Genomic DNA, 12078 nt, shown 5'->3' on the forward strand with positions numbered 1-12078 from the left:
TGTTTGTCAGTGAGTGACTGTCTGTGCACATTAGAGTATGCAAAACAGCCCTTAAGGGTTGAAACTGAGAACAAAAACAATATCAATACTGTTGAGGCGAAGAGTAGAGTATGCTTGATTCTGTTGAGAGAGAGAAAGAGAGAAAGAAGCAGAAAATGAACCGAGAGAGACAAAGACAGAATGTGATACTATAGTCAGAAAGAAAAAGAGAGAGAAACAGAGAAAAAGAAAGAAAAATCGAAAGAAAGAGAGAGATGGCCACCAGGAGGTCTGGAAGCAGCTGAGGGCTCAGTGGGAGGCAGGAGTCAGTCCAACTGAAGGTCAGGGGTCGAGTTCTGACGGGACGCCACGGACGCTAAAAGAGGCTGACAAGCCTGCTATCCCTACACCTGATCAAACGCCACCAGCACTGCCTCAGACACCGGGGCATGATGTAACAAGGCAGCTGAGAACACACGCGCGCACAGACACAGACACAGACACACTCACACTCACACACATGAACATAGGCACACACACGCACGCATACTGTACAGTCACACACACAGACACAGATACACACACACACACACACGCACACACACATTTCTTACTCACAGTGCAACATCTATCCACACACACACAGACACACACACATGCAGTATGCCAATAGCCAAAATAAAATGCACATACGCATATACGCTTCAAATGGTCATGCATGTCAGCACAGACTCCACATCAAACATAGTGCAACCACAATCAATTAGCACAGTTTGCCCAAATGCCCTTTCTCTGGGCCCCTTCTCAACACAATCTGCCCTGCTACTACTCAGCACGCATGCAAAAACACAAAGGTACTTACAAGTGCTCCAAATACACCAACACGCATCTCGAAACCCTCCCGGTTACCTCGGAGAGGCAGGTCTGACCGCCTCTCCCGTGCTTGTGAATGTGTGTGTCAGTGTGTGTGTGTGTGTGTGCGAGTGTGCCTTTCCCCTGACTGCTAACAGAGGGGAGAAGACTAATTCTGCCAGATGGAGGCTGGCCCAGCATGCTGGGGGGACTGCAGCAGACCAAGGCTCGGGACAAGCACACCCATAACATCTTGTGATCAGCCATTATGCCAAGCGGCAACACTGAATGGGTGCATGGAGTCCAACCCAGCCTGCAGCTACAGAATCTGCGCCCTGTCTACGTAGCTTAGCCAACTAAGCCTAGCCTAGCCTAGTACAGCACAGCACAGCACAGCACAGCACAGCACAGCACAGCACAGCACAGCACAGCACAGCACAGCACAGCACTGCACAGCACAGCACAGCACAGCACAGCACTGCACAACACAGCACAGCACAGCACAACACAGCACAGTACAGCACAGCGCAGCACAGCGCAGTACAGCGCAGCACAGCACAGCACAGCACAGCACAGCACTGCACAGCACAGCACAGCACAACACAGCACAGCACAGCACAACACAGCACAGCACAGCACAGCACAGCACAGCACAGCACAGCCTGGCAGCCAGACAACGGGGTGAGACAATGCCACAGTTGTGCTTGTGTGGGAGTGCTACAGAGTGTGTGTGGGAGTAAGTATGTGTGTACGGTATATGCTTTTGTGTGTGTGTGTGTGTGCATGTGTGTGTGCCTGTGTGTGTGGTAGTGATACAGCCAAAGCTATGCATATTTGCGTGAATGTGATGTTTGTGATGTTTCACTAGCTTGTTTTGGCACTAGACTCAAGAGTGTACAATCGGCCCACGAGTCTCCATCAAGTTGTGCAATGTGTCTAAATGTTAGGGATGCTGATGGTTTCAGTTATGATGAGCACATGGGCCTTCTATGATGTACTGTGTTGTGGGTAATGGCAATAATAAATGTCAGGCCTGACACTAGGGACAGTCCCCCTGCAGCAACTTGGGGTTAAGTGCATGGCTCACAGGCACGGTGATGGTACCACTTGGGACTGAACTCACAACCTTCTGATGTCCCTCAGGCCAGATCACTATAAGCGCTTAATCACTATCAACCATGGAAGACGAAAACAGAGGCTCATGGGAGCTGTAGTTCTCATGTGAATTCAGTACACTTATGCAATACCTGATGCTAGCAGCTCCAGGTGATTCCGCTCCAAGCCTGCATCGCTCGAGCTGATTGGCCACAATTTGACGCTCCGCCTCCAACTCCCGGGTCAGCCTCTCGAACTGTAACTCCTACAGCAGGACAAAGCATCAAAGTTTAAACAATGGATCCCTAAACACCATCTCAACAAGTGCATTTTTTTTTCAAATTCACTTTCATTTTACATTAGAGTCATGTTAATAAAACATCTTAAAAAGGTTAAGTAAATAATTTACTGATTCTTGAGTTAAGTCTCAAATACAGAACAGATAAGTCAGGCACCACCTGGGTCAAATGAATTAGTAACTGGATCAGATGGGGACTTGGTACCCAGCAACAGAAACCATGCTTTCTTATTTCATGTTATACTGTATATGTCTGTCTATTAGTATGGCTGTATTAGGATGCACGATCTGATGATATAGGCTGCTGTATATGTGCTATATGTCTTTATTTCAGTCTAATTCAGTGATAAATAAAATAATGTAATGAAGACTATCATATGTGTTTCCATATGCAGGCACACATTGTTACACAGTCATGATGAATCAGCAGTAGACTCGCTAGATAATCGGTCAGCCAGGGCTTGATTCTCTTCGTTTTGAGTCCATGCTGTTTTAGACTTTAGCCCGTCTGCTAAATACCAGTCAACATCAACATTTCCAGCCCTGACTGTAATACCAATGTAACTTCAATACAGTGCCCTCAAAGTGAAAATTATAGCAACAGGAAACTAGAATGAAACACAGAAAAATATGGAACAAGAAAAATGCATATAAAGAGACGTTTGCTTTATACACCTGGTGAGTCACCAAATTAAAGGGGATGAGCCATTTAATCATAGCAATTTAACATCCAACTTGTGTTCATAAATCACTTCTCGGATGGAACACAAATGCAATTCACAAGTTCCTTTTTTCTGAAGGGAACAATTTTCCAAACAAACCATATTTATTTGCTCCCAAATTCAATACAAGATTAAATATCCCCAAAACTGCAGTTCATGTTCATTGACGTTTCTTGTTGTTGTTGATATGTGTGTTGTGTTTGTGCTGCTGCAACAACCGCTAGCTGCAAACAGCGGCAGGCGTTTTTGCTTTGCAGAGCCACAAATTGCAGGCACTACTTTAATCTTTGTGGACGTATTTACACAATCCAAAGGCACACAGTATTGTGGTGAAATCCCTGCCTGCATACATTAAATCCCTCAGAACAAAAAAAAAAAAAACCCATCATGAGTGAGATTGAGTGTGAGAGAGAAGGGAGGAAGAGGAAGAGCCAGCGCGAGTGAGCGAGTGAGCCAGCGAGCGCGAGCTCTGACGAACAACTGGGGGGACAGCGTGACAGGGGGAAAGTAGGCCACGGCCAGGATAAACACTTAATGCCAGGGCATCTCACATAAGTTGAAAAGTTCCTCTGTGGGGGTCAAAAAGAGAGATTTTCTTTCTTTCTTTCTTTTTTTTTATGCAGAATGAAAAGAGGGAGCACGGTGTAGAACAGAGCGACTGTAGTCTCCAACACAGCGGCGTTAAGGCTGGATTTCTGTGCCAGATGTGGATACGCACATATGCTACGTGGGCCCCAGCCGTGGCGCGACTGGCTATTGGACACCGCACGCCGGCGACCCGGGTTCGATTCTCGCCCCGTGGTCCTTTCCGGATCCCAACCCAACTCTCTCTCCCACTCACCTCCAGTCTGTATCTCTACTGTCCTGTCCAATTAAAGGCATAAAAAGCCCCAAAACATATGCTACAATATGTGGATTCCAGTTTGCCCAGAATAAAGACTGATTATATGTGTGCAATAATTGGTATGATTTTTTCATAATTATGGCCCGTAGAACAATTAACTTATGTGAATAGATATTAGATGACATCTGTGTATTCATCAATGGGGCCTATTACTAATGTGTTGGGTAACGGGCAGATGGACAGTATTGGAAGATAACGCAACTCATTAGAAATCTTTCATCTAATCACGACGCAAGGCTGAAGCTAACTGTCGTGGTGTAACCAATAATAATAATCACCATGGTGATGACAAAATCACAGCAAAATCTGAATTCCACCCTATACAGGGCCAAACAATTTAATAAAATCCCATTCGAGGAAACAAGTGTGCTCATTCGTCGATAAAGTGTTTAAAAGGAGGAGAGGTCAGTAGATGGATAATGAATCAGCGGGCTACTGAGCTTTGTACAATAACACACAGTCTGAATTGTTGAGTAAACAATAAACTATGGTGTTCATATTCTTCACGCATCCATACAAACAACCATCAGTTGCTGGAAATATGTCTGTAAATTACCAAGAGATTAAGTGTAATACAAGCAAACCCTTGTCATATATAATGTGTTTAATGGTCCATAATTTACAAAGTGTAGCCCATATACACACACAGCTTTTTCCTCCCATTTATGGCTTAGTGAATATATTCCATTTAATATGGGTCTCATCTTCACGTTTTCACTGAAAGCCCTCACAGAGAGTGAGGAATGCATGTGCACATACATGTCAATGCATGTCAATGTGTGTGTGTGTGTGTGTGTGTGTGTATATACAGTATGTGTGTGTGTGTGTGTGTGTGTGTGTGTCTGTACGATTGAGCGATTGTGCGTGTGTGTGTGTGTGTGTTTGGCAGAGCGCAGAGGTCAAAACAATGGACACAGTGTCAAGTCTGCCCTGGCGTGTGGACGTCTCTCTGGAGTGGCTGTGATGGCCAGCGGTTGTGTGCACTGGTGTGTGAGTAGTACCAGTCATCCCCATGATGACCGACGCCTGCTCTTTCTGATCGCACTCACTACAATGACTCCCTGTCAGTCTCTCTCTTTCTCTCTCTCTCTCTCTCTCTCTCTCTCTCTCTCTCTCTCTTTCTCTCTCTCTCTCTCTCTCTCTCTCTCTCTCAAATTCAAATTCAAAGTGCTTTATTAGCATGGCTAGGATATATACTATGGGTTTAAGCAGAAATGTGAATACAGAATGGAAAGTAGTAGCAAATAAAAAAGTGTGTGTATGTGCGTGTGTGTGTGTGTGTGTGTGTGTGTGTGTGTGTGTGTGTGTGTGTGTGTGTGTGCCTGCTTGCGTGCGTGCATTCTATTGAAGTTAGCTTTAGAAGCAGCTGGCTTAGAGGAATTTCAGGGTTCAGCTCATGGGTCTTCAGTTGGATGCATCCACCACTTTGTTCATACTAAGTGGACCTGAGACCTCACTTCCATATGCAATAGGCTGGATTATGTGCGGGATGCCTCTTCGGGTTTAACTGGGTAACCTATTCCTACGCACCTGTCCCCACAAAAGAGGTGTGTAAAAGCGTTTTGTAAACCCTCTATAGTATAACCATTTATATCACCATTGATATACTTATTAATACTTAATATGACTTACAGTAATACTAACACACTCTATTTCTCTTCCCTTTCCCCTATACCTCACCTGTGAGGTAAACCATTACCAGCCATCAACCATCTCTGTGCCTGTCCCTCATCACACCTGAAGTCACATCCCTCTTACTGCCCTACCATCGCCATTGCCTTCGCCATCCCTATGACTGCCCTAACATCGCCTGCTGGGGTTCCCTGCCCGAATCTTTGGCCCTCGGATCCCAGCGACCCATCACCTTCCGAAATAACTAATGGATTACTAATGGACAATTTATTCCCTACACTGGACTATTTGAACTTTCATTGTCATTGTAACTTTCAAACTACAAATGACTGTACTGTAACTGACCCAAGGCAGATGGGTTGGGCCCTTGAGTCGTGGGTCTGTCTGAGGTTTCTTCCTATATGTATCTCCAATTCTAGGGAGTTTTTCCTTGCCCCTGTCACTCATGGGCTCTCTTTGAATGTCTAACACTCTGTAAAGCGCCTTGAGACATGTGTAATGTATTGGCGCTCTATAAGCGACATTAAATTGAAATTGAAATTGAAATTATGCTGTCAAATATTTTGTACCAGATTGCGGTAATTTATCTTTTATAGCATAGAGAGCCCTGTGGCCTTTTTTTTAGTGCATTCACTGCCATGCTGAAACTTCCTGATGCAGTAATAACTAGACCAAGGTAAGTATAGCCTACTCCATAGTAATCTCTCTCTCTCTCTCCATCTCTCTCTATCTCACCACCCAACAGAACTTCAATGTATTCCATTCTAAATGTTATTAATATGGAGTTGGTCCCCCCTGTGCTGCAGTAAGCAAATCTTGGGGAAGAGTTCAGAGTGTCTGTGGAATTCTTTGCTCATTCATTCAGAAGGGTACAGTATCTGTACGTTCAGGCATTGATGTTAGACATGAAGCCTCGCAATGTCTATTTCAGTTCATCCCAAAGGTGTTTGATGAAGTAGAGAACCCTGTTCTCTTCAACCCAGTCAAGTTTCATACTAAAATCGCTTGTACAGTACATATCTTTATGAGGCTTGCTTTGTGCACTCTGTACTGGCATGCTGGTGGAGGCACAACGTCACATTGGTTGTTACAGTTAGGGAAATCCTTTTTGTGGTTCCAACATGACTGTACCCCAGTGCACAAAGCAAGGTCCATAAAGACATTGTCGGGAGAGTTTGGTGTGGAAAACCTGACTGGCTCGAAGAGGACAGTTTATCTATGCCATCAAACACCCTTGTGGAGAACTAGATCCAACATGGGTGCCTGACCTCACAAACACTTCTGAATGACTGGGCAAAGAATTCCAGATCCTTTGAAATCTTGTGGAAATCCTTTCCAAATGAATGGAAGCTCTTATACTGTAGCTGTTATAACACACACACACACACACACACACACACACACACACACACACACACACACACACACACACAGAGAGAGAGAGAGAGAGACACACACACACACACACAGAGAGAGACAAACACACATACACACAAACGCGCGCGCGCTCACACACACACGTACGCACTCACACAGCCCTGTCAATCAGTTTGCATGTGTCAGTCTGACAAGACCAAACACAGAGAAACAAAGATGTGTTACTGAGATCCGCTTACAAACTCCCAGCCGTCCTGTACCCTGTCAGAGAAAGATACAAAAAACAGTAGCTTTGTCGCTTCATGTCCTTTGATCTCATACTGTACTACTCTGTTTAGCAGTGTATTCTGCCGCCTACACCAAGACCCTCCAAGCGCTACACCAAATACAAAAATAGTCAACACATGCTTCGTGGCCTTTCAATCAGTTATTGTATTGTATTTTAATTTGTGTTATTCTCAGGTGAACTTCAAACCAAAACCCTACACAGTGAGAACAGTGATTGTGTGGGTAAGTGGTTTGGACATGTGTGTGATAGGAATTTAGGATAAGCAGGTGTTACAAACAAAGGATATTTTCTAAAATATTTACTATTGTTTTCTCACCTGTTGTGAGATGGCAGATGGTCCTATGGCAACTGCTGACTGGACGTCAACAGACACAATGATTGGGAGCAGTTGCTTTGAGAAGGGCCCACTTAACCTCTAAAATAGACAAGCTGCCTTGAGACACAAGAGTGGTACTTGAGACGTCACACCAGTAAGTCAGACGCGGCTGGTGTTTAGCTGCTCACTCCGCAGTCTGCTCTCAATCTAACAGGGGGGCTATACCAGACGCGTAACTGAAGCGTTCCGTTCGCGACGCGTAAAATCCATTTTGGAAGATGGGTCTATTTTTTTCGAATGTACGCGCCACTGTTGCGTCTGGTGTAGCTACTTCCATTGACTACAGTGATAATTAACTGCTGCGACCGGCTGCAACATACGCGTCGCGAACGGAACGCTTCAGTTACGCATCTGGTGTAGCTCCCCTGTAAGCCACACAATTTAACCTCATTGTGCCATTAATGTCCCCTACACGATCATCAATGTGAAAACTGTTACAGTAGTTAGGCAGGTCAGACTCAGCAAAGCAAAAAGAACAAAAATTATAGTCATAATTCAGTTTGCAGTTTAGTTTAATCTGTTCAGTAGAAACCATTATTTAAAACTACTCTGACACTCTTATTCATTCCACTTGCTCCTAGACGGCAGACCAATCATAATTGAGAGGATGAGGCCATTGGCTAAGACAGCAAACTCCAACTTTGCTCAACTGCATCCTGATGTCTTTTGTTTTTCCTAAGTAGCTTATCATAAATAATGTCGTCTTTGTTTTGCCTTCAGGTTATCCAAATCATAAACCCTGTGCCTCTGCTTATTGATCGCTCTTTGTTTGCGTTGGATGCCAGACAGAAATTGATGGAGGCGGACAATATGGCTGCAGACTCGTTCAAAGTGCTTACATCTGCCTTGTGTTCGTGTTCGGGGAGAGACAAAATGCCGGACTGAGATTGCCTCACTTGCTGTTAGCTATTAATCTTAATTTCGCCTTGGACAAAAGTGTCTGCCAAATACCATAACCATAACCATAACCATAAAATGTACTCCACTGATGTCTAAATCTAAATACAAATGAAGTTTGAATATCCTACTCCTCACAGCAAAGAGTGCTGACTGGCTTGGAGTGTATGCCTCAGTTCAGTTCAGTTCAGTTTACTTTATTAATACCCGTAGGTAGATTTGTTGTGCAGTAACAGGAGAGGGCGTCACACAAACATTGATGACAGGACAAACAGGAGACGGGTTAACACACAGCATGAAACAGACATGAGTACCTCCGATGCTCATTGAGCAGGATCAAAAGCAGATAAGATATGACAAAGTGTCATGGGATACATACAGTTAGTTGCCTGGGATACAGTTAGTTGTTACAAAGGGTTAGGGCTAGGTGTTGGGGAGCTACTGTATGGTCAGTTTATGGTCAGACTTACTTTACAGTTAATTCAGGCAGTTCAAATATATAGCTAGCAAAAATTAAGTGAATAGTTATATTATTCTTAGAGTGTCTATAAATGACCATTCAAATAAAGTACCGGGTGCTAAATATTTGTGGTGGTTAGTGAGGTTCCGCCTTCACTGTAAAACAATTTGGGTGCCTCGAAAAGCACTACGCCTACTGTATAAATGCAATATGCTAAAGTGTCATAGAGCCAGAGAGCTCAAAAGGCCTACAGGCATCAATCTTGTTTGAGCAGTCTGCTGTTCATGATTGAGGGTAGAGTAAGAACAAATGAGATCCGCGAGTGCGTGTGTGTGTGTGTGTGTGTGTGTGTGTGTGTGTGTGTGTGTGTGTGTGTGTGTGTGGTCGGTTCATTGTGAGCAGGCTGGCTGGGTACGACCCAGAGGGACGTCAGCCTGACGGGCTTTACTCTCTAATCCACACAACCCCCCCTCCACCCCCACACCCCCCCTCCACTCGGCTCCACTGTGGGTCAGAATCTCCTCTGACTTGCAGATTAAAATAAGAGTTCCAGGAAGCCGCCATCTTGAAAGCCGGCACAGGCTGGCCAGGCATCCTGCTTCACTGGTGTCCCACTGGGTGGATTTGGAGTGATTCTCTGACCTTATGCACTTCTGTGTCTCATCCCCTCAAGAGCCTGATGGGCTCCATGTTCCCACTGTGTATACAGCGCTAAAGTATTTAAAGTCAATATTCTTCAGAGAGGGCACCCAAAGACTCAACAGGAAACTCAAACAATTTGAACTGCATTTTAACAGACACACAGGGTGGCCATCATCGGCATCGGCATGGGTGTGGAAGATCAAGGGTTAAACCCGTATGAATGACAATAAAGCCCCAGTGAAAATATTCAAATCTGTAGCAGTGTAACGTTGCTATGTAACCCCCCCCCCCTTTTTTTTACTAAAAAAGGAAAGCAGATTAGAAAGGAAGAATTAGACGTAGAGACACAAAAATGGCAATATCATGTGATGATAAATTCTATCTCACCATGTCAACATTACATTTACAATAGCAATCACTCCAAACTTGAAACCACATCTAAATAAACATTGCATAGGCCTTCAATAGACAAACATCCAGAGCCTAGGTTGGGTGCGCACGAAGCATGGGGTCAGGAAAATGGCACGGCTAATAGACCGGCATGTTGAGCTGTCAAGGTGTTCACTGTCACTGTCACCCTTGGGCTGCGAACATGTACCGTAATAAATTAGTCTTAGCTAATGGCAATTGTCTGCCTGATACTAAGCTGATAAGAGGATGGGTAGAGACGATGTTAGAAAGTGGACCGAGATTCACTGGCCTGCCATATTGCTGGTTGACAAGTGTGTATACACACAAAAAAAGTAGCACAAGTAGGCATTTTTCTTGACATTTCCTTGACATTTCAGTCAATTCACACACACAATTCAAGGGGATGGAGAGCTTTCTGACCCCGATATGCGCACATTTTCCTGTGGCGTGGACCGTGAAGGGGTCAATAGGTCTCAGTGTCAACGTGCTTTACTGTATCATATCAGAGTCCAGATTCTGATGGTGTTTCACCCTCATTCACAAATTCTCTGTTTAACTGATGAGACACCCTGAGGGCATCCAAGGTTCAGAGAGAAAACACTCTCACCATACTCAGTGCAAATACTTTGCATTTCCTAATTAGGCCTTTCGTTGAACCCCACGGTCGAGCCAAGGGGTCAAAACAGCTGATTCATCCATATGCGATACAGAGACTCTCTGAATTTGAAACAGTGTCCTTCAAACAAGGTTCATTCCCCAGTCACTAAACCATATATGTTATGTATCTAAAAAATGGTCTCTTCATAACTGAGAGTGAACTAACGTTAGCAAAACAATATATCTTATGACAAATTGTATTTGGATTTGCAGTGGTAAGGGCGGGGTAAGGTAGGGATGGCAATTAAGTGGGTAATGCGGGGTGAAATTGTGTCTCATCAATTAAAATATTGCCAAGAAGCATACACTGCAAGCAGCTGCAGACCTCTTCTCAAATGTATGAGGTACCCTTAGTGATTTTGGTCTGAATCGGACTCTGTTGCAGTGGAAGATAGGTGCGGTCTACAAAGGGTTGTTGATATTCAACAGCCAATCAAATTACAACATACCCCTCCTGATGTGTCTCTTGTGAGGGAAGCCAGGACTGTATACAAAGTCAAACACCATAAATATTTTTGAGCACAGCCACAGTATGAACGGCCAATGGAACGATTCAGATATAAAATCGTTTTGGATTTTACCTTGAACTGGCTGATTTTGTGTAAAGGTGTCTAAGGATGTGTGTGAGAGAGTGCAGTGTCACTGCTCCTTTACACAAGCCAGTGATAGTGTGTGAAGATGTTTTAGGGCGTGTATGTGAGACCCTTCCACAAGTGTCTATACATAGGCCAGGGATTGAGTGTGAAGACGTTGAAGAGTGTGTGTGTGTGTGTGTGTGTGTGTGTGTGTGTGTGTGTGTGTGTGTGTGTGTGTGTGTGTGTGTGTGAGTGTGTGTGTGAGTGTGTGTTAGTGTGTGTGTGTGTGTGTGTAAGGGTCCTATACCTGCTCTTTGACCGAGGCCAACAGGGTGGTGGTGGTGGTGGCCGTGGTCTCTGCCTCCATGACTCTGACCTCCGACTGTTCCAAGTCTCCCAGCACTTCCCTCTCCTCTGTGCTCTGCACTGGAGATGGCATCAGCCCTGCACACACACACACACACACACACACACACACACACACACACACACAGACGCACACACACACACACACACACACACACACACACACACACACACACACACACACACACACACACACACACACACACACACACACACACACACACACACACAATTTAATCCTTAAGAATATTTTCAACAAAACATATTAAATCCTTGAGCAATCTTTTCACACATACAAACATGAATGTTAACTACAGGTGCAGACACACACATAGAAAAACATATGGACATACTAGTACTTGCACACACACATATTCACACATAGAATACACATATATTACGCACACCACTCTTCACATTGGTAACACTGACACTGCAACTAAAATGTCTTTGAAACCTACTGTACCACGTTTTTGCTTTGCATAGCCATAAATTACTGCTTCATTTGTTTTGCTTGTTTATGGCTCTTAGCAGACACTTTTCCAA

The 12078-nt window shown here is 44.4% G+C and overlaps 1 protein-coding gene across 1 annotated transcript in view; it reads right to left on the bottom strand.

The window, feature by feature from the left end:
- The window catches only part of pkp4 (plakophilin 4), a 48360-nt gene extending 36827 nt beyond the window's left edge, over positions 1–11533 (bottom strand). Inside the window, exons 1-2 of the mRNA XM_062528190.1 lie at positions 11474–11533; positions 2079–2191 (exon numbers count right to left, since the gene is read on the bottom strand). Coding sequence (XP_062384174.1) covers positions 2079–2191; positions 11474–11533 — 173 coding nt within the window. The remainder of the gene's footprint in view (positions 1–2078; positions 2192–11473) is intronic.
- Between the last annotated feature and the right edge of the window lie 545 nt (positions 11534–12078).

Source organism: Sardina pilchardus, chromosome 23 (genome assembly GCF_963854185.1).
Source record: "Sardina pilchardus chromosome 23, fSarPil1.1, whole genome shotgun sequence".
Lineage (NCBI taxonomy): Eukaryota > Metazoa > Chordata > Actinopteri > Clupeiformes > Clupeidae > Sardina > Sardina pilchardus.